Source organism: Propithecus coquereli, unplaced genomic scaffold (genome assembly GCF_000956105.1).
Source record: "Propithecus coquereli isolate 6110/MARCELLA unplaced genomic scaffold, Pcoq_1.0 Scaffold337, whole genome shotgun sequence".
Taxonomy (NCBI): Eukaryota; Metazoa; Chordata; class Mammalia; order Primates; family Indriidae; genus Propithecus; species Propithecus coquereli.
The window spans coordinates 1,463,979-1,487,178 of NW_012149030.1; the positions used below are offsets into that span (position 1 = coordinate 1,463,979).

The 23,200-nt window shown below is 42.5% G+C and overlaps 1 protein-coding gene across 4 annotated transcripts in view; it reads left to right on the forward strand.

Moving 5' to 3' along the window:
* Window positions 1-23,200, forward strand: part of FAM193A (family with sequence similarity 193, member A) — a 100,221-nt gene that overhangs the window by 29,391 nt on the left and 47,630 nt on the right. For all 4 annotated transcript variants that reach the window (XM_012650651.1, XM_012650654.1, XM_012650653.1 and 1 more), the window contains exons 6-12: window positions 53-200; window positions 8,120-8,197; window positions 9,547-9,659; window positions 9,780-10,022; window positions 13,035-13,188; window positions 13,291-13,470; window positions 21,026-21,277. In XM_012650651.1, coding sequence (XP_012506105.1) covers window positions 53-200; window positions 8,120-8,197; window positions 9,547-9,659; window positions 9,780-10,022; window positions 13,035-13,188; window positions 13,291-13,470; window positions 21,026-21,277 — 1,168 coding nt within the window. The remainder of the gene's footprint in view (window positions 1-52; window positions 201-8,119; window positions 8,198-9,546; window positions 9,660-9,779; window positions 10,023-13,034; window positions 13,189-13,290; window positions 13,471-21,025; window positions 21,278-23,200) is intronic.

Consider the following 23,200-nt stretch of genomic DNA (forward strand, 5'->3'; position numbering starts at 1 on the left):
GTTTCAAAGCCTTTGGGCCCTTTATTTTGTTACGAGGCCTTCTCTCTCCTAGGCTAGGAACTACCACGCACGACACCTGCAATGAGGACACTTACAGCACCTTGTTGCAGAGATACCAGCACTCTGAAGAAGAGCTACACAGAGTTGCTGAGGAGTGGCTGGAGTGCCAGAAGAGGATCGATGCCTACGTGGATGAGCAGGTGAGCACCCCGCTGGGAGGCTGCCCGCACAATGCACGTACCCTCGGAACCTGCTACTGTGAAGGCAGTTTGCCAAGGTGCTGGTGGTGTCCTTAGGTGCAAGCATGGGATTCCTGGCAGAGGCCTTGGCATACTTGAGTAGATTCTGTGTGTCAGTTGCTGGTTTTCCAGAGGGCATGGGAAACCTGTGTGGCACCACAGAAAGCTCTGGCTCAGCTGTGTGTAGGGTGTGGTGGCAGCAGGTGGTCAGGTTCACGTTGGCCCAGGTGCACCCACTGTCCCTTGCACAGGCTGCTATCTAGGCTCTGTGTCCCCATGTGGGCACCTTGTAATTCCAGGAACCATTTACTGAGCACTCTGCTGTTCAGAGCCTGTTCTCTGTCTGTCCCAAACTGTCTAGAAAGGGAGTGCAGACGTGCACAAGGTGGCAGGTGGCTTTACAGGGTAGAGGGAACAGGCCAGAGAGTGTGCCTGTTGGAAATTGGCTTAAAGGAAAGACGCACTGGGCAGCCAAAGCCTCTCAGAGCAGGTCTTGGAGACGGCGCCCCTGCTTCCCACCCCATGGCCTGCCTGCTTTTCTAGCACCTCTGGTAGAGTCAGGCAAGGATGCCATTTAGAGTGGCCTTCTTTTAAAGGTAACAGTGGTATGCAGAGTAATAAAGGAGAGATTACAAGAGTTCTCTGTTATATTTTTGAGACTATTTGTAGGAAAACAGAACCTGGGCTCTGGTTTAAGATGTGTGCTGGCCTCATGTCTACCCTGGTGTGGTTGGTGCCACGTGGACGCTGCTGTGGCCTTTGTCAGTGCTGGGAGAGATGGGGAGGAGGTGGGTGGGGTGGGGTGTGCTCGCTGCTTCTGTGAACCAGTTCACTGACTTCAGTCTCAGGCTGTGTTTTCTGTGGCAGTTCTCTAGTGCAGCCACAGGGACTATAGCTGTAGATGATCTGTTGTTCAGAATTGGGTAGAATTTGTCTTACCATGTTCTTTTGTGTTGTGCTGCCTTTAACTTTCCTTGGCTTCAGTGGAATAAGTTCCAGTGTTGCTAGTTGTGGAATTCAGTGCTGTTGAGCTTGTCTTGGGGCAGGTGGCCCTGAGACTCCCACAGGATTCTGCTGGCTCCCTGCTCTTGGCCTCTTCCTTGGCCACTCTGTATAGCGTGTCAGGGTGAGGCAGAGGCCTTGGGGTCATTCGACTTCTTCAACACTCTCCTGCCATCCTGTGGCCCCTGATGGGCTGGGGAGAGCAGTTGTGTTTTCTTCAAAGTTGGTGTATCCCTAATTGATGTTTTTGTCTGTTTTTGCAACCAGAGGCTTATTCTCCAGCTGTGGTTTGTCACTGCCAGTGACTCCCTGGCTTAGGCCACTATGGGAGCAGGGTAAGGCAGCCATGAAGCTCTGCTGGAGGCTTTTCTTGGTCCAGAGAGCTGGAGGGCTAGGGCAGAGCCTCCAGCTGCAGTAACACCTCTGGCCAGGTGGCCAGCATCCAAATCACGTGGGGGCAACACAGCAGAGAGGTGTGGAAGGCTGCCCTCCCCTCTGCCGCCTGCGCGTACACCAGCCTTTTTTCAGGAATTTGCAGTTCTGGTCATGGAGTCTGCTGGGTGGTGGGGATCAGCCCGCTGTGGGAAGCAGTTGGTGGAGATCAGCTCATTCCAGGAAGTGGGTGGCTTCAGGGGCAGTGGCCATACAAGGCCGGGTGGTATGTTGAAGTTGCTAGTCCCTGGGGAGGTTCTTGACTTGGGTCTCGTGGAGGGCCCTGCATGGCGGTCCAACCCAGGCTGCAGTCCTGGATCTGCCCCACAATCCCTGCCCAAGCCTCTTCCCTCCCTGGGCCTTAGTCTCCGACCTGCAAAATGAGATTCACGTTAGATGACATTTAGTTTTATGTGAGCTTTTGTATCCTGTAATTCCAAATTTCTTATGTGTTGTTTTTAAAAGGTAGAATGGCAGTGAACAGTTCCTTGTGTGGTGAGTTGCCGGTTAGCGGGCAGCCTACAGAACACACCCTGTGGTGGCCCCACTGGTGTTGACTGAGAGGACTGAGGTGACGGAGGAGTGGCAAGACCTCAAGTCATCCATGCTCTGTACATGGAAGGCCTCAAGAAGAACAAATTAAAGACTAGCTGCCAACTTCTCTACCTGGCTGACTCTTGTCACAGGGGCTCAGGCAAGTGGTGGAAGGAAGCTGGTGAGGTGCTCTGGCCTTGCAGGAGAGTGTGGTGTGAGCAGCAAGAGCTACCCTGGCTGAGAGTGGAGACAAGAGCACCAGGCTACTGAGCCCGGGGATGGACCAGTGCAAGGGCAGGAGTTTCGAGACTGCCAAAGAGGCTGCTTGTGAGATGTGTGTGACAGGGTCCTGAACCTGTGAACATCTGTGTACCTGAGGTAATGATACCTGCTGAGTCTGTTCTGCCAGCTGCTGCTGCAGGAAAGTTGTGTTGTGTTAGGTCATGGGAAACTCCCAGTGAACTGATGATAAGTCCACGTAGGACTCCACCTGTCTTCACCAAGGGCCACCTACATCACCCTCAGCTCGTCTCCAACGTGGTTACTAATGGGAGAGGAGGGAAACACTGTTGATAGGACCACTGGAGACTCCAGCAAGCCATGTGCAGTGCCCTGGGAACCTTCAGAGTGAACGTGGACAGCTGCCAACAACACACCCAGGTGGCAGCAAGTGTTGTTTGCTGTGGGCCAAAGAATGTCTCAGGCCCTCCACAGTCCTGTTAGTATCTGTAGCAGTAATGAATGTGCAAACAGAGAAGCTGAGCTTTGGTGAATCCCCTGGAGGGTAGACTCAGAGCCTGGGTGGGCATGACAGGCTGAGCCAAGGGGCAGAACATGTGGAAGGCCCTAGAGTCAGGACAGTGGTGGCCGAGCTGTCTGTCCTCAGAGCAGCTCTGACAGGCTCCTGTCCAGGCAGGGGAACAAAAGGAGATTGGGGCGGCTTGTCTGAGCAGCCTGCAAAGGAGACATTCAGCTTGTTCCAGCCACCCAGCCCTTGGGTCGTGGAGCTGGACCCCATGTGGGAGCCATGAGAAAGTATTACAGCTCTGTGCACTATCGAGAAGAAAGCCTTGTGAGAGCTGTTCTGAGGGTGGATGGGCTGTGCATTGTGGAGGCCAGTTCCCTGTGATAGGGAATTGTAGGGGAGAGTTAGCAGAGGAGTTTGACATGTGGTTAGACTAATGACTATGAAGGTCCCTGTATCTCGGATTTCATTCCAGGGACGCATCTGTCCTTGACAGTGGGGCTGGTGGCCTCTGCCCAGCAGTGAGTTTGCAGAGCACTGTGCTAGGGAGATGGTGTCTGTGAGCCTGCGTGCAAACCAGCCTGGAGTGCCACATGTGGGTGCCCGAGTGTGTAAGCAGTTCTGTTCCTGGTGTTGAACAGAGGAGGCTGCCTGTTACAGGGAGCCTGGAGTCTGGAAGCTTCTCTGAATGGGACTTCACCTCTCTCTCTTCCTGAATTTGGCACTTCCTTCTGAAAGGATCGATGCTGCTCACTAGAAATGGGCATCCTAACTTATCCCTGACTTTTCCATTGTCTTGCATTAATGTAAGCTTCTGAGATTTGAATCACTTGTGACATTTCAGTGATCTCAGGAAAATGGTACAATCAAAGTGATAGGTGAAGAAAAGAGAAGGCAAATGAACCTTTACTGAGCACTGTGCCAAGCACGTGTGGACAAGCCACATTGCTGCTCCCTGGAGTTCTGGGGAGTGATGGTGTCACCAGGTCTGGAAATGGCAGGAGGCCCTCCAGGGCCATAGCCAGGTGTGCCCGTTGGGGTTCAGGTCAGAAGTATCCCCATCCTGCCTCTGGGGAGTCTGTGGTATTATCCTTTTTTATACATGTGGTAGATGTCGTAGACAAAATTCTAGTTTCATTCTTTCTTCATTTCTCCAATTGAACCATGACTAAACACAAAAATGCCCAGGAAATGCTCTTAGGAAAAGGAGAAATTGCTTTACTAAGACTAAAGAATCCTTTGGAGTAGTAATTTCTTATGTATCTGTTGCCTGGATTTAAACATTCATTTAGGAATATAATATATAGTATTATCACTGCTGTTCTGATGAAAATGGGATGTGTATAAAAATAACAATATGCATGTTTTCTCTAGGGAGAAAATACAGTATCACTTAAAAAGTAAAGATGAAATAAGAATGTCTTTAAAATTGTATGTCATGGCCTGGTGCAGTGGCTCATGCCTATAATCCTAGCTTTCTGGGAGGCCGAGGTGGGAGGATAACTGCAGCTCAGGGGTTCTACACCAGCCTGAGCACAGTGACACCCCGTCTTTATTTAAAGAAAAAAATAATAGTAAAAATAAAATTGCATGTTAAGTTGTTTTTACAAAGAAAAAAAGTCTCTTTACTAAAGCAACTAGAAGATGCATTGTTATTTTCACTCTCCTATCAAGTAACCATGAGAAACTAAGATGTCATTAATACAGATTTGGGAAGTTGAGCCACTTCAGTAGCATCCAGAGAGTAATAGTCATTCTGGAAGCATGTGTGCGTGTGTGTGTGCATGTGGATGTGGTTTGAAACAACAGAGATTTAAGATTTACTCTCTCACTGTTCTGGAGGCCAAAAGTCCAGAATCAAGGTGTGGACAGGACGATGCTCCCTGAAGTCTCTGGGGGAGCACTCTCCCTACCTCTCCCAGCTTCGAGTGGCTCTTGGGCCTTCTGTGGCTATGGCCACATCACCTCAGTCTCCTCTGGAACTATTTTGATAAGCCATTTAATGTGAAACCCTTTGAATGGAGATCAGTTGCTTCTAATCAAGTAGCATTTTAGAAATTTTGTACTAATTCAGAGGTTTCCAAATGTTGAACACTTGTCAAATAATTGATTCTCTATTCATAAATATGGTGAAGAGAGAACCGACAGCTCTGAAATCAATTATTTTTTGTTTCTTTTTTAAAAATTCATCCTTTCTTTGTTGTTTGATACAACATACAGGCCTGCAGGTACCCACATTTGTTGCAAAAAAATAATTTACCCAGAGGATGTGAGGAGAGGGTCAAAGAAGAGGTTTTTATTGATGTCATTATTTATCAAACAACTCTTTTGAGCCTCTGTACTAAGATTAAAAAAATGCAACTACCTTTCCTGATTTTTTTAGCTCATTTAAAATTGTTTTATTAAATGTACAATAGTAATAGCTACTTAAAAAGAAAAATATTTTCTCCAAAACTGCAGACATATATAATGATAAGGGAGAAGTGGCACCAATATTGAGTCTTCCTATTCAAGAATATGGTATGTGGCTCTTTTCTTAGGTTGTTGTTTGAATCTTGCATATGGTTTTATTGTGTGTACATTTCTTACCCATTTTATGCCTCAGTATTTTACGGTTTTAGTCATGTTTAATGGGGGAATAAATTTTCTAAAGAGTTCATACTGGGAAGTAGGAAAGCAGTCATCTCACCAATCTCCCTTGTTAACTCTAATAGTTTGTGAGTTGATTGTCTTGAGTTTTCTAGATCATGGTATCATCTACAAAAGATGATAGTTTTGTCATATCCTTTCCAGCATTTGAACTTTTTTTTGCCTTCCACTAGAACCTTCAGACCAATGTGAATAAGAGTGCTGGTGGTGATACCTTGTCTGTTCTCAGCTTAATGGGGATGTTTTGGATGTTCCACCATGAACTTTGATGCTTGCCATACAGACTTCTGATACTTTTTAACAAATTACTTTTATCTCTAGTTTATTTAGGTTATTATTTTTTTAAACAATAGCAGTGGATGTCAGATTTGATTGTATGGTTTTTATCTATTTCTATATGAATTGAGAAATTAGGTTTCCTAATCTTGAGACATTCTTACATTCTTACGTTCCTTGTATTGAACCCCGCTCGATTATAATCTCTAATCTCCATTACTCGATTTAGTTAGCTGATATTTTATTTAGGACTTCTATATGTATATTATGAGATATAATTGAGTTTTGGTCTTTGAGATCTTGTCTGTTTTGTGTAAAGGTTATGCTAGCTTCATAGAATGAATTGAGAAACTTTCTGTGTTTTTTTCATTTCTCAGGAAGAGTTGATTTTATTTTTAAAAGTTTTTTAGAAACAAGGTCTTAACTCCATCACCCAGCCTTGAGTGCAGTGGTGTGAAGATAGCTCACTGCAACCTTGAACTCCTGGGCTCAAATGGTTCTCCTGCCTCAGCCTCCTGAGTAGCTGAGACTACAGGTGTGCACTACCACCCTGGCTGTTTTGTTTTTTTTAAGAGACAGGATCTCACTGTGTTGTCCAGGCTGATCTCAAAACTCCTGGGCCCAACCAATCCTCCTGTCTTAGCCTCCCAAACTGTTGAGATTACTGTGTGAGCCACTGCACCAGGCAAGGAATAATTTAAATTTTCTGTTCCATGAAGGATTTGCTAGAACCTACCATAAATCTTCGGGACCTGATTGATTTTTTATAGAGGAAGAACAGAGTATAGATCTTCTACTACCTTTTCAGTTGATATTACATTTATTAATCTGTTTCAGGTTTTCTTCTACTTCTTGAGTCACTTTTACAAATTGAGTTTTGCTTAGGAAGTTACCCACATCATTTACATACAGTGTCGTAAGCTCATGGGTGACTTGGCAGCTCCCGGAGTTCCCATGGTGCTTATGGGCTGTCACTCACTCTCACTTAGACACACCTCTGTTCAGGGAGAGAGAGCACTTCCTCCACATTCCAAAGGAGCTCCCCCTGCCCTCAGTGGTAGGGAGGCCCTGGTGGAGTGGGGTGGTTGTTGGGGTGGTGAAGGGCCATGTGCTCACATGTTGTCCATTAGAGGTAGTCTCTACTTGGTTCCATCTGTCTCCTCACAGGTCCACCAGAACTGCTAAGTTGTCAAGAAAAGCCAGAAATCCAGGTTATTACATGAAATCTCAAAAATTTCTAAATATCAATTCAGTTTTTAAAAAGCATCAAGCAGGTCCAACAAAATAGCCCATGGGCTGCCACTTGTTTGCAGTTCTACTTTAGATTTTAAAAAGTATAAATTCGTACAGAGATTTTCTCTTGTGGTTTAAAAGAATCTCTTTCGTATGTGTGTGTCCTTTCCCCTTCCTGATGGCTTTTTTGTTTTGTTTTTCCTTTCTTCCCCTTGTTCAGCCCTGGAAGAAGTTTGGAGAACCAACTTTTGATTTTATTGATCATATTTGCTGCATCTGTTTTCTCAGTAATTTCTTCTTTTACCTTTAATTACTTCCTGCTTTATTAGTTTTGTTTAGTTTCTTAAGTTGAACACTTTCAGTCTTTTCTTCTATTATACTTGTTGGGTGCATCTTATAAAATTTGATTTGTGGGGCTTTCATTGTCAGTTATTTCTAAACAGACTGTAATTTCAACTTTAATTTCTTCTCTGATAGTTTAAACTATTTTTTTAAAATTTCCAAATAGGCTGGGTGCAGTGGCTCACGTGTGTAATCCCAGCAATTTGGGAGGCTGAGGGGGAAGGATCACTTTAGGCCAAGAGTTTGAAACTAGCCTGGGCAATGTAGCAAGACCCTGTCTCTACAAAAAAAATAATTTAAAAATTAGCCTAGTGTGGTGGCACACAACTTTAGTTCCAACAACTCGGGAGGCTGAGGCAGGAGGTCGCTTCAGTGCCCGAGTTGGTGGCTGCAATAGCTGTGATGATGCCACTGCACCCTGTGCGACAGAGTAAGACCCTGTCTCTAAAAAAAAGAAAGAAAAAAAAGAAAAGTACTTGTGATGATTTTGAGTACAATGGTGAAATAGAATACCTGGTAATGTATGTGTAATATTGTATATTTTTTTTGCAAATGATGTTTCTCTTATGTCATTTTGAAAATATCCCCTTGAAAATGTCCTGTATAGTTGTTGCTGACAATAAGGTTTTTTGTTTTTTGTTTTTGTTTTTTTGTCTCTCCTTACTAGATGACAATGAAGACCAAACAGCGCATGTTAACAGAAGACTGGGAACTTTTTAAACAAAGAAGATTCATCGAAGAGCAGGTAAGCATGTCATTAAAGGGGACAATTAAAGGGAAGAGAAATCCTTTGTTACAGAGCGGATGACTCCTTCACACATTAACGTGCTCCGTTAGAACGTTTGAGGACCGCATGCTATATCCGCCAGTGTTAAAACACTGTCCAAGGCGCTGTTTTAACCTCAAGATGAACTAATTTTCTTTACCTATTTACTTATCTTCCATATACTCCTCAAGGAAAATGCATGCTTGTTGCCTGACCTTTCTAGACCATGGTGGCCCCAGGTATTGAACAGACGAAATTGCCCTGAGTCCCCATGATCCCCTACGAGGCAGGTGGTGCTAACTCCAGGTTACACCTGAGAAGGGTCACATGGTGAGGTTAAGGATGATGCTTTGTGTCACAGAGCTGGGATTGGGGCCTAGCTTCCCCAGACAGAGTACTCAGACCTTCAGATAGTGTTGGTGCCCTGTCCTCAGTGTGGCTGACAGATCCTCCCCTGCCTTCCTCTTCCTGGCAGTGCCTTCTCCAGACAAGCATGCCCTACTCACCCTCTGCCGGTGACCTTCCCTGTGGTTGGTCTCAGGGCACTTGGCTTCATTTAGAAACTTGCTCCCCTTGATCACCTGTCCACCTGCTGCAATGACTCTCTTCCTGCTTCTCTGACGTTTTCTGAGTCTCCTTTGCAAGCTCCGCTCCCTCGGCCTTTCCTTAAGTATGTGATGCCCTTCCCTCGGCCCAGCATCTGCCTTTACTTTTGTACTCCTGTGGTCTCCTCCAGGCACCACAGATATACTGGTGGTGCCCATGTTTAGCTCACTTGCCTGCCCTTGTTTTGCATGTGTCCTGTCCTGTTGAGTGGCCCCTCCTGCTGCCACCTGTCTCATTGCCAAAGCTGGTCCAGAGTTCCTTCTTCTTTGAATCCAGATGCTCACTTAGTTGGCTGGAAGTTTAGGTGCCATTTCCCTGGTAGCTCCCAGGTTCACCCTTTCTCCCCCATGTGCTAGCCTGCATTCCTACAGCTCCGTTCCTAGTGCTTAACAAGTACCGAGCACATGGCAGAGGGTGAAGCCTGGGTGTCTGCGGCAGCCCTGCCTTCCAGGTGTCTGTTGGGAAGGTATGTTACAGAGTGTTTGCCAGAGATGAGCATTTGGGGGCTCCTGGTACCTGAGCACTTGCATGGCTCAGCCCCTGGCTGCTGCAGATTCCAGGTCTGCTGTCCCTGGTTCCAGGTTCTGTCCCACTTGAGGAAGCCATGCCCACTGGTTTCTCAATGAGCATAATACATATTACCATAATTAACTAAAAAATATCAACCACGCAATGGGGAAGTATCTTGCAAAATTAAACCATTGTTTTGTAATTTCCTGCAGTTAACTAATAAAAAAACAGTGGCTGGTGAGAACAACTTTACGGATACCATGAGGCACATGTTGTCGTCCCGCCTGAGCATGCCTGACTGCCCCAACTGCAACTACAGGAGAAGGTGAGCCTGGAGTGCTGTGTGAGTGCTGTAGGCCTGTGGGACCTTTGCTGAACCAAGTAGAGGTCCAGAACTGACCTGCTCTGTTGGCTGTCTTGGTAACTATCCTTGATTCCTGATCAGGTGCGCTTGCGATGACTGCAGCCTCTCACACATCCTCACTTGTGGTATCATGGATCCACCTGTTGCTGATGATGTCCACATTCACCAGCTCCCACTCCAAGTGGACTCTGCTCCTGACTACCTCCCCGAGATGCGCCCACCGAGCGTGTCGTCAGCAAGCTCAGGGTCAGGCTCCAGCTCGCCCATCACGGTTCAACAACACCCCAGGCTCATCCGCACGGACAGTGGCTCTGCACCAGCCTTGTAAGTTGTGACTTTGTAATAAAGTTTCAGAAATTTAAGTAATGCAATAATGAGACATAGACAGTAATATCTACAGAATTTATAAATATCAGCATTGTGCTTTTTTTATGAAAAAGGACCTTTAGTATTTTTAAGCAACTTTTAAAAGATGAAATCAGTAAACCCAAACTTTAACACTATTTCATTACCTGAAAAAAAAATATGGTAAATTATTAAATGCCTGGCCAGGCACAGTGGCTCACTCCTGTAATCCCAGCACTTTGGGAGGCTGAGGTGAGAGGATCGCTTGAGGCCAGGATTTCGAGACCAGCCTGGGCAACATAGTGAGACCCCATCTCAACAAAAAATTAGCCAGGCATAGTGGCATGCACCTGTAGTCCCAGCTATTCAGGAGGCTGAGGCAGGAGGATGGCTTGAGCTTGGGAGTTTGAAGCTATACAATGAACTATGATTATACCATTGCAATCCCACCTGGGTGACAAAGCGAGACCCTGTCTCAAATATATATACATAAATGAAATGCCAGTAAATAAAAAACATGTTGGTATGTAGGGAATTGTCTAATTCTGGCCTCACATCTCCTCATTTGCTTGGAGTGTGGCCAGCCAGCTGTCTGTCCTGCCTCTCTCTCAGCTTAGTGTTCATCCTTGCTGTTCCATGTCTTGCTAAGAACTGACATGATCACTTTAGCAAGCAATTGGAAGTTTCTGTTTTCCATGTTCTCGCATGGTTAGAAGTACATTTCATATTAGCAAGGTGGCTGTACAGCTGTCACCAATTCATGCGGTAGGTGGCTCATACCAGTTTCTTCAGTTGTGACTGTTATTTGTGGAGGCTTTGCATGCTTATTTCTGGAATGGTTTGCATATGGATCTATGTAGTTAAGTAAACTTAGGTTAATGTTACATGTATGTATTGTAGAGCATGCAGGTATCGTGTGTCTCATGGAGGTGTCCAGTGGATGGGACTGTTGCCTCAATCTTGGCTACTCAGTGTTTCTCAGATCTCTCTGATTGACTGACATGTGTTCATTCCCTCCATCTGGGTTTCTCTCAGTAACTCTGACATTTTCCTTCAGAGTCTTCTGAAGTTCTCAATTTGGGTTCTTTCCCAAACATAAAATAATTCTAAAGGGACTGGTCTAAACTCCATGAGTGTCATTCAAAGACCACAGGCTGCTTTATAGCCTTAGAAACCCTGTGCTCTCCAGGGCATGAGAAAGGGTGTTAAGGGGGTTTTGCAGCTTGCTCTTACCCAACTTCTTACAGAAACATACAGAAATTAAACATATATAAACTAATAAAAAACTTAAGTTGGAAAATTTCATCCCTGTTCATTTGTCTTAGATGTTAATGTCACATATGGGGTCTTGTGTCACATTTAGTGGTGGAAGGACTTGGCTGTGGGATCCTTTCTCCCTGGACGGGGACTGTTTACAGCTGGTCAGGGGAGCCCAGGCTCTCTGGGCATGTGGGCCTTCGAGAACTTGTGATTAGTGTCTTCCAAATATAAAGTGCAATGATTTGAAATTTTCCGACGTTATCGTTGGTTTGTGTTGTCTCTTTCTTGGTGCCTTTTCTGAATTGGTTAAAAAGAACAGTGTAATTTTAGTCACCATACTGAAGTGCTTTCTGGATCTTACTAGTGCTAGTATTGGTGAAGCAAATGGCTGAGTTACTTCATTTTAGAACGTCAGTTTCCTCATCTGCAAATTGTGGCGATGATAATACCTCAGGAATGGGTGTAAATGTTGACTACCTCAGGTGCCATGGGACCTCGGGAGACCTGAGCACCCTTCACCTGGTGGGTGCTGGTGATGCTTCCCTCCCATTAGCTCCAGACTGTAATACCTTGTAGTGTGTTGAATCTTGCTTTCTTGAAAATGGAAGAGATGCCTGAGCTTGGTAATCCTGGACATTCCTTTTAAAGCTGTGAGATAGGCAATTCTTGGGATTTTTACTTTCAGGAAGTCATGCGCACCGAGGCTGAAGATGGACAGACTCAGCGGCATGTTTTTGTGGACTCTGGGACATCCATTTATGGTTTTGCCTTGAACCATTTTCACTGAATTGTGAATTCTGTGCCAGCTCTTTTTTCATAGAGACAGAGTCTCACTCTGTCTCCCAGGCTGGAGTGCAGTGGTACGATCACAGCTCACTGCAGCCTTGAACTCCCAGGCTCAAGCCATTCTCTTGTCTCAGCCTCCCAAACAGCTGAGACAATAAGCATACACCATCACACCCAACTAATTATTTTTGTACATATGGGATCTTGCTGTGGTGCCCAGGCTGGTCTCAAACTCCTGGCTTAAAGTGAACCTCCTGCCTCAGCTTCCCAAAGTGCTGGGATTACAGGTGTGAGCCACTGCACCTGGCCTGTCAGCTCTTTGTATGCTCCAGAAAATCATACATTTAGGTGGAAGCCTCGAAATCTGTTAAAATTTTGTTTTTTAGTAAATATTCCATTTGCCCATTGCTTAGGTATCTTGCAAAAGCTGATACTTAGTTAAGATCGTAACTGACCAGACCCTGACTGGCCTTGTAGCAAAAAAAAATTTAGTATTTTGTCACATAAGTGTCTTACAGTTTTGTTCAACTGGCTATTTCCGAAATTTTTGTGATCATAAAAGCAAACACCGAAGACCTAAGGTTGGTCTCTGTACCCCTTTAATTTTAATCAAAAACTTTGCTTGGGAGTAGCAGAGAGGGTACCCTAGCTTTGTACCATTGAACTTTGGGTCAAATGGAAATGTAATGTCAGTCTGATTAAATTTTTGTGGTTTCCTTAATATTTCTACTTGTGGAGGGTTTTGTTTTTATTCTGCCAAATAGCACAAATGTTCATCTTCCTGGTATTTTTCTTGTGTTCAGGTTACTAAGAGCTGTTAAGTAGTATGAGTGACACTTGACATAAAACAATGATCTGTAAAGGAATGTCTGTGCTTAGGAGGTGGTTCATTTGCTATCCTTGCTTGTCTCACAGCCTCATGGTGACCGTCTCTGCTTGTCTCAGTTGCAGTGATGATGAGGATGTGGCACCACTGTCAGCTAAATTTGCCGACATTTACCCATTGAGTAGCTATGATGATGCTGAGGTGGCGGCCAGCATGAATGGAATCCACAGCGAGTCCCACAGCGGTGGGGGAAGCGTGGCCCTAAAAGAGGAGGTATGCAGTAGTGACAATAGGTGACATCAAATGGTGGTCTGATGTAAGTCTTTATATTCTTTTGTTTTGAAAAGTGTAAGTTACACAAGGCTGTCTTTAAAGTCTCCTCAGGTGAGCAGCACCAGTAGTAGTTCTTCGGAAGCTGACGATGAAGACGCAGACGGTGAGAGTAGCGGGGAGCCCCCAGGTGCTCCAGGTGAAGATGGGGACCTGGGAAACAGGAGCCCCCGGGCTGAGGGGAGTAAGGCGGACAGTCCACCCCCATCTCACCCAACACAGCAGGTGGGATTTTATGCTTTCGAAGTTTCTGTTTTACCAAGGATCTCTTTCTGTGTATATTTTCTCTAAACACGAGCATTATTGAATACAAAATTATTACATTTCCAGTAATTTCTGAAGATTAGAACTAGAGAGGATCGAGGCATACTTATAAGCAACCCCCATTTTAATCTTGTTTCTCTTAATTGAATCTAATCATCAGTCTTGATTTTGTGACATCCCATGGTAGCTCCCCATGTTTAGGTGACGTGGAGTTTTTTTGTCTGTATAGAAGCAAAGAGAATTTTTTGAAAAATAAAATAGTGGAATGTTAAAATTTCAGAAAACATTTGTTTTTATAAGGGGGCTTTTTTTTTTTTTTTTGAGACAGAGTCTCACTGTGTTGCCCAGGCTAGAGTGCCGTGGCGTCATCCTAGCTCACAGCAACCTCAAACTCCTGGGCTCAAGCGATCCTCCTGCCTCAGCCTCCCGAGTAGCTGGGACTACAGGCGTGCACCACCATGCCCGGCTAATTTTTTCTACATATTTTTAGTTGTCCAATTAATTTCTTTCTATTTTTAGTAGAGACGGGGTCTCACTCTTGCTCAGGCTGGTTTCGAACTCCTGAGCTCAAACAATCTGCCTGCCTCGGCCTCCCAGAGAACTAGGATTACAGGTGTGAGCCACCACGCCCGGCCATATAAGGGGGCTTTTTGATTCTGTTTGATATCTATTTTTCTGTTAACCGAAGTTGAGATTACCTTATTAGACCATTATTTTTTCTTAAGGACTCAGTTTTATAACACTTACTCAATAAGCAGTTTTGAAATGACAGGGAGAACAAGTGAAGGTCAAAGTACTTGGCTAATTGATTCATTTTAATAGGTAATGCAAATATAAGGGTCAAACAATAAGGGTGACATTGAAAGGTGTACATTGAGAGTTCTTGTCCACTCCTTTCCCGACCTGCCTGTCCAGCATCTGTGTACCACCAGTTCCTAGTCCCAACAATCAGTATTATTTAATTATTGTATTCCAATACAAATATTTATTTTTTTCCTTTCTTATAAAAAATGCTTATACTAATGTACGCACTGTTCTATACCTTACTTTTTCACTTAGCGGTATATCCTGACAGTATACTTGTCTGTACAGTGCACTTCTTCATTCTGTACTACTAGCCTAGTTGTATTCCATTATGTAGACATACTGTAGTTTTGTTTTTTCTTTTCAGTCCCGTACTGATGGGCACTTGTATTAATCGCCCCCCCTCTTTGACCATTATAAATTATTCATTGTGTAACATCTGACATTCTATACATAAGCAGATATATCCCCAGGATTGGTCACCAGCAGTGGGTTTACTGGGTCAGAGCATCTGTGAGTGGAGTTGAGTGATGCCACGATGGCCTCCCCTAAACCCCAAAAGAGAGTGATGTCACAGTTTTGGATTTTTGCCAGTCCGATAGATAAGAAATGGTAACCATTTGTGGTTTCAATTTTCATTTCAGTTTTTACAGGTAGAGTTGAGAGTTGAGCATGCTTTTAAATATATGGGCTTTGAGCCCATGTATTTAAGGGCTATTTGTTTCCTTTTCTATCTTATTGAGTTATAAGAGTTCTTTATATATTGGATATAAGTCTTTTATCAAAAATGTATGATTTGTGGTATTTTCTCATGGTTTGTAGCATAGCTGTTAGTTTTTTTATGATGTCTTTTGAAAAGCAAAGATTTTTAGTTTTGATGTATTTCTGTTTATTGATTTTTTTTCTTTTATGAATCATGTTTTTGATGTGTCATCCAAAAAAGGTTTGCCTTATACACAACTATTTTCTTTTAGAAGATTTATTATTTTAGTTCTTTAGTTTTATGGTCCATTTCACTCAGTATTTGCTTATGGTGGGTCAGGGTCTAAATTCACCTTTTTGCACATGTGGCTATCCAGTTGTCTCAGTACTGTTTGTCAAAAGGACCATCCTTTTTCCTGTTGAACTGCCTTAGCCATTTGTTGGAAATCAGTGGATGATAAACGTGAGGGGTTTGTGTCTGGCCTCTCCACACTGTTCTTTTGATCTCTCTGTCCTTACCCCGTGCAAGGATGGGGAAACTGCGGCCTTCTGATTTTAAGATTGTTCTTTTTGAAGCACCAAAAGAAGCAAGAAAAGCTTCATCTTTCTTTGCTGCACCCTTTTAATAAAAGGATTTGTTCTATAAAATTTGGATTCAGTCAAAAGGCCACACTTAAGGACCCAGAAGGCCACATGTGGTTTCCCACCCGTGCATGCTTTCCAGCTTGGTAGACCTTTTCCAGAATTGTTTAGGCTGTTCAAAATCCTTTGTATTCCCACATAAATTTTAGGGTCAACTTGTCAGCTCCTACAAAAAAGCCTGCTTGGATTTTGATAAGGATTGCAGTGAGTTCTTGAATATATTTTAGAGTTCATCAGTGAAATCCTCTGGGCACAATCTTTTATTTGTAGGATAATACAGATGAATTTGGGGAGAATACAGTCCTGACAAAATTGAATCTTTCAGTCTAAACATGCTGTGTCTTTCCATTTACTTAAATCATCTTTAATTTCTCTCAGAGGGTTTTTAAAAATCTCCAGTCTTTGAGTCTTAAACATATTTCTTAAATTTATTCTTAAGTATTAGATGTTTTTTGATTCTATAGTAAATGATATTTTCTAATTTTGATTTCCAGTTGAATTTTGGTAATGTATAGAAATACAATTGATTTTCATACATTGATCTGTGTTGTATAGCTTTGCTAAACTCGTTTATTAATTTTAGCAGGGTTGGGTTTTTTTTTGGATTTTGGTAGATTTGCATTTTCTGCATACAAAATGATATTGTCTGCGAATAGAGATAGTTTGACTTGTTCCTTTCCAATCTCGATGCTTTTAATTTCTTACTCTTGCCTTTTTGAGCTAGCTAGAATCCCCAGTATAGTATTAAGTAGAAGTGGTACAAGCAGACATCTTTGCCTTATTCCCAATCTTAGGGGGAGAGCATTTAATCTTTAACCACTAACTGTGATACTAGCTGTAGGTTTTTCATAAATGCCATTTATTAGGTGGAGGAAATTCTGCCCTACACCTGGTTTCTTGAGAGTATTATCATGAGTTTGTATGTTAAATTGTATGTGTATTTGGTTTTGCGATGCCTTTTCTGAATCTATTGAGATGATCCTGTGGTTTTCGTTCTGTTTTCTTTTACTGTGGATTATCACATCAATAGATTATAGGATATTAAACCAACCTTGTGTTATTGGTAAATACCACTTATTGATAGTATATAATCCTTTTCATATGTTGCTGAATTGGTTTGCTAATATTTTGTTAGGATTTCTGCATTTATGTTAATAAAAGATATTGGTCTGTAGTTTTCTATCCTCGTGATGTCTCTGTCTGGCTTTGATACTGGAGTAATACTGGCATCATAGAATGAGTTGGGAGGTGTTTCTCCCACCTGTGTTTTCTGAAGGAGTTTGTCTGAGATTGAAATTTCTTAATTATTTGATATTCACCAGAGAAATTCTGTGGATGTGGTCTTTTCTTTGTAGGAAGATTTGTAATTACTAATTCAACTTTTATTTACTTGTAATAAGTCTGTTGAGATTTTCTATTTCTTTTTGAGTCAATTTTAATAATTTTTGCGCTTCTAGGAATTTACTCATTTCATCTAAATTGTCTCATTTCTTGGCATAAAGTTATCATATTCTTATAATCCTTTTAATTCTGCAGGGTCTGTGATGATGTTAATTCTTTAATTTGATAATTTTATCTTCTCCTTTTTACCCCCTCACTTAGGCTAAACAATTTTGTTGGTCTTATACCTAACCAGTTTTGGTTTTCTTACTGTTCTCTGTTTTTATCTTTTCTATTTCATTGATTTCTATTTTGATCTTCATTATTTCTTTCTGTTTTCTTTGGGTTTGGTTTTCTCTTCTTTTTCTAGTTTGTTGAAACAAAAGTGATTAGTGATTTCAGAGCTTGCAAATTTATTGAGACTTGTTTTATGGCCTAACATAGTCTCTCCTAGATAATGTTCTATGTGTACTTGAAAATAATTTGTATTTTGCTCTTAATGATGTGGAGTAGTCTATAAATGAAAGTTTGATCGAGTTGGTTGATGGCGTTGTTCAAGTCTTCTGTATTGTCTTAGACTGTTCAAGTTGCTATAATAAAAATATCATAGATTAGGTGGCTTATAAACAACAGAAATTTATTTCTCACAGTTCTGGAGACTGGGAAGTCCAAGATAAAAGCACCAGCAGATTTGGTGTCTGGTGATGGTCTGCTTCCTCATAGACAGCTGTCTTCTCACTGTAATCTCGTATGGTGGAAGGGGCACAGGAGTTCTCTTGGACCTCTTTTTACAGGGGCACTAATCCCATTCATGAGAGCAGAGCATTCCAAAGGCCCCACCTCCTGGTATGAGATTAGGATTTCAACATATGAATTTTAGAGGGACACAAATATTCAGACCATAGCATATATCCTTACTGATTTTCTGTCTAGTCGTTATATCAATTACCGAGAGAGGCATATTGAGGTCATCAAGTATAACTGTTGGATTATTTATTTCTCCTTTCAATACTGACAGTTTTTGATTTATGCATTTAGGGATGATGTCATTGAATGTATTATTGTTATATCTCCTTCATATATTGGCTCTTTGGTCATTATGAAATGTTTCTCTACTAATATTTCTTATCTTAAAGTCCATTTTATGTGATATTAATATAGCCAGGCCAGCTTCTTGGGTTACTGTATACTTTTTGGTTTTTTTTTTTTTGGAGACAGTCTCGCTCTGTTGCCCACGTTAGAGTGAGTGGCATCATCACAGCTCACTGCAACCTCAAACTCCTGGGCTCAAGGATCCTTCTGTCTCAGCCTCCCAAGTAGCTGGGACTACAGGTGTGCACCGCCATGCCGGGCTAATTTTTTCTATTTTTGGTAGAGACGGGGTCTCACTGTAGCTCAGGTGGGTCTTGAACTCCTGATATCAAGCAATCCTCCTGCCTCGGCCTCTAAGAGTGCTAGGATTACAGGCATGAGCCACACCGCACCTGGCCATTGTACACATGTTATATTTTTTTCATCCTTTTGCTTTTAGCTTCTTTGTGCCTTTGAATCTAAAATTTATCTTTCAATCTTTTGATTAGGACTTGCATTTTTATCCTGTCAGTCTCTGCCTTTGTCACTATTAAATGAAATTTTTAGTGTACCATTTTAGATGAGATTGGGCACATTCAGGGCAGTATGGCCATAGTGTACCATTTTAATTCTGTTCATTCTTTATTTATGGTTTTCTTAGTTATTTTTCTAGTGGCTTCTTTAAGAATTAGGGTTTGCATCTTAATTTGTCACAATCTACCCCAGATTAATACCACTTGAATTCAGTAAAATACATAAATATTGCTTCAATATAGCTCAATTTCCTTCTTCCTCCTTTATACTATTACTGTTCTAGATATTTATTACATTTATGTATATGTATTATAAACCCAATGATATGTTATAATTATTGCTTCCTACAATTTAATGATGTTTAGAAAGACTAAGAGTAAGAGCAAAGAAGAAAATATTTATATAGTTTCTGATTTTCTGGCTCCCTTAACATTACTGGCATTCTTTGTTTTTTCTGTTGATTTGAGTTGTCATGTTTTTTCCTTTCAAGTGGAGGACGTCTTTAATTTTCTTCCTCCCTTCCCTTCCCTCCCCTCCTCCTCCCTTCCCTTCCCTTTCCTCTTCCCTTTCCCACCTTCCTTCCTTCCTTTTGATATGGTCTTCTTTTGTCAACCAGGCTAGAGTGCAGCGGCATTATAATAGCTCACTGCAGCCTCAAACTCCTGGGCTCAAACGATCTTCCTGCCTCAGCCTCCCAACTAGCTGGGACTGTAGAGTAGCTAGGACTTCAGGTGTGCACCGCATGCCTGGCTAATTTTTTTTTTTTTGGTAAAGATAGGGTCTTGATGTATTGCCCAGACTGGTCTTGAATGCCTGGCCTCAAGCGATACTCCCAAAATGCTGGGAGCCACCCAAAATGCAGGTGTGAGCCATCACTCCTGGCCAGCATTCTTTAATATTTCTTACAGGACCATTTTGCTAGCAGTTAATTTTCTCAGTCTTTATGTATAAATGTCTTCAGTGTTTTTTAAATTTCACAGAGTTTAATTGTGCAAAGAATGATTAATGAATTAGGCAAGCCCCCCCCCCCCCAACCAGAACAGGTTCAGTGTAACTCCTTTAAGTGTTTTTGTTTGTTTGTTTTAGAGAGATTGGGGGTCTCACTCTATTGCTCTATTGTACATTTAAAATGTCTACTAGACATTTATTTTTGTCTTGTTTTCACTTTCCTGGGCTTAATTTGCATAATTTTTATCTTCCCACATACGTGGCTGCAGATGTCTCAGCTCACATTTTTTATTCTTTTTGTTTTTTAGCTTGGCTTCTAGAGGTCTTCCCTATGGCTGCCTGGCTTACTGGACAGCTGATGGTTTGGGCAGAGGTTGCCTGTGCACCTTGAACCCACAGGGGCTCCAGTGTTTGCTGATATATTCAGTGCTCAGTCAGTTCTCAAGTTGGCTTTGGTGGCCCCTTCATTTGGCCTCTGAGGTCTCCCCTGTGAATGCACCATGGTCTTCTAGCCAGCTCGGACAGCTTAAGGAATGCTTACATGGCTCTCTCATTTCCAGCTTCTCCCTATTGTATTTCTGTCTCCTGTGCTGCTCACCCCAACCAGGATCCCGGTCTCAAACTAACAGGGAGTACATTACTTTATTGCTTCACCCTCCTCCTGACTTCGGGCTGCCCTTTTGGCAGCAGGGCTGGTTCTCACTGGCAACCCTGCTCTCATGGAACTCCTGTACCCACTCCTGACTGAGCTGGGGGTGGAATGCAGGGTGCAGGGAGCCGGAAGGGTCCCAGTCAAGAAGGCCAGAGTCCTGCTGTTCCTCCCTGAAGTTCTAGCTGATTTGCATGAATAAATGCTTCTCAGTGTTTTTCCTTTTGCTAATTTCCAGAGCCTCAGAATGGATGGTTGCCTTTGACAATTGTGTTCAGTTTTACATTTGCTTTGAGGCAGAGGAGCCACCAATCTTTTCACTCCACCTTAGCTGGAAGTCCCATCTCTGCTTCATTTTGGAGAATCTCTGTGTAACAATTTATTCAGCAGCATGAGCCCAGCTGAGCATAGCCATCTGATGACTTTGTTCTCCTTGGTCCCAGCTACCTCTCTGCTCTGTGAACTTCACCAATTCCCTTGTCCCTGGTCAGATTTGGGAAGTGAAATTTTCTGCATCAGGCACAGAACGCAGATCTAGGGGCTTCTACATGAGTGGACACCCAACTGCGGAGTGAAATGCACCTTTCCTCTCTTTGCAGCTTCGTCAGTCCCAGGTCTTAGGGTGCTTCCTTTCTTACAAGGAGGGCCCTGGTCAACTCAGGGTGTCCAGACAAGCCCTGTTTCCTTTGCATTTGCTTTGTAAATGCTCAGCAGAATATGACTGACTAATTCATACCATTCTTTGTTCACTAAATAATTAAGTTCTTTTTTTTTCTTTCCTCTTAGGCTGAACAAGCTCCAAACACTTGTGAGTGTCATGTTTGTAAACAAGAAGCTTCTGGACTGACACCATCCGCAATGACAGCTGGAGCCCTTCCTCCTGGCCATCAGTTCATGACCCCAGAGAAACCTACACACCCCGCACTGCATCTTTACCCCCACATCCATGGACACGTGCCTTTGCACACTGTCCCACACCTGCCACGCCCCCTTATCCACCCCACCTTGTACGCAGCACCTCCCTTCACACACAGTAAGGTAAGTTGGGGAGAAAGGGCCTGAAAGTTCACTCATCGCTAGGATCCTACAGGAGTACATATTTAAACAAACAGAAATCAATAAGTTGGCAGCTTGCTTAGGACAGCATCTGCTCTTGATAAGAAGGTCTGCAAATGTTTCCTGTCCCCATAATCTCTTACGTACTTATAATTTTGAACTTTTACACTTGTAAAAACAATGATTAAAAACAGTTATGAAGGTCATGGTTTAATTCATTTGGAATTAACTAGAAAGTAAACAGTTCTTCAGATGATGTTGCTAATAGGTTAAACTCAGGGATACTTCCACACAATTCCAAAATTATCTACCTATGGCCTTCCAAGGCCTTGCTCATTTTCTTAAAGTGATGGGCAAAATAATTTGAATATAGCACAAGTCTTCTAACATTGGCTGGGCTCCACAGGGTCTATAGTGATTATGCTTCTTGAGCATGAAAATTAAGGCCTTGTAGAAATATGCAAGCCTAAAGGAGGAACCCTGAGTGTCCCTCCATAGAAGATCATAGTGCCCTGCGGGAAGCCAGAGGGCAGATAGGAGGGGCTGCCAGAAGCCAGGTGTGCTAAGAGCCCATTTAGGAAGTGGAGTGAGGAGCTAGAAAAAGGTTGATTTTTATGGATTTCTTCTCAGAGAATCCCATGCATACATTTAATATGTTAGACTGTGCAGTGAAATTTTAGGTTGGTGTTATTCTTAGGCCCTCATATAGCTTTGCCTCTCTAGCTGTTTGAACTTACCTTTGTTGACTCACCATAGTTCTGATTTTTATTTTCCTTTATGCCAGTTTTTCTTGTTCAAGGTTAGCTCTAATCAACCAAAAGTAGAATTTTCCCCAAACTCTTTTAATTTATTATTTAAAACAGTGACTCTTAACTGGAAGGGATGGCATGGAAGGGGTTTCCTGGACCACATGTATGATCTCTCCCCACAACTTTCCCCCCAGTCACTGTGAAGTGGGGGATATGGAGCCCATAGTGAAGTTTGTTGTGTGCTTGCTGTGGAGGGGCACAGGTGGGAGATTGATGACCATGGGTTTAGAAGAGAATTTAATAAGTTTGTCACATTCTATTATAATTACTTGCCACAACCACTAAATTCATGCTTAAATTTTGTTAGACTGAATATTGCTTAGTTTGAACATTTAATGATGTCTTTACTAATAGAATGCTTTTTTAATGGTGTATTTCAGTGTATAGTCAAAGCCAGGCTGTTCTCATGGTCTCTACCTGGTTTGCAGCCTGCGTTCCTCTGGGCAAATGTGTATGGTTAGGAAGTTTTTGACTCCCTATTCTTAACTGAATAGAGCTCTATTTCTTAGTCCAAAGAAAAGATTATAGAATGTTCTGTTATATATTTTTGCTGGTCAAGAATTAGTTCCTAAAAATATTCAAGTAAAGTAGTGAAATTGGTTATTCCCAAAGTCTGTTGGGACAGTATAGTTAAAAACATTCTTTTCCCTGACTTTTGGCCTTTTCTCAGGAAGCCAGAGGTAGTCTGTATTATAGTAAAAGGAGAAGAAAAATGTATTTTAGGAGCATCATTTCTAATATCTGTTCCTTTGACACCTGTTAAACTTGAATCCTGTAGATAAATTTGAAAGACTCATAGGTAGAAAGGCAAATATGGAGGTCAAGCCATATGTAGTAGAGGTCATATGGAAACTTAGGAATGTATAATTAAGCCTCGTTTCAGCCACTTTTGCAAAGTCACGACTATTCAATTCATTTAAAATACATTAGTTGGAGGCCATTTTTATTTGGAAAAATAAAATGCACTTGGCAAAATATTTCATTTATACCTGGTATTAAAATGTTTGTTTCTCTAAACAAGCTTGCATCATCACTTACCTGGTCTTGCACAATTAGTTTGTGTGATTTGAGGTAGTTTGACTGAGTTGAATGCTGT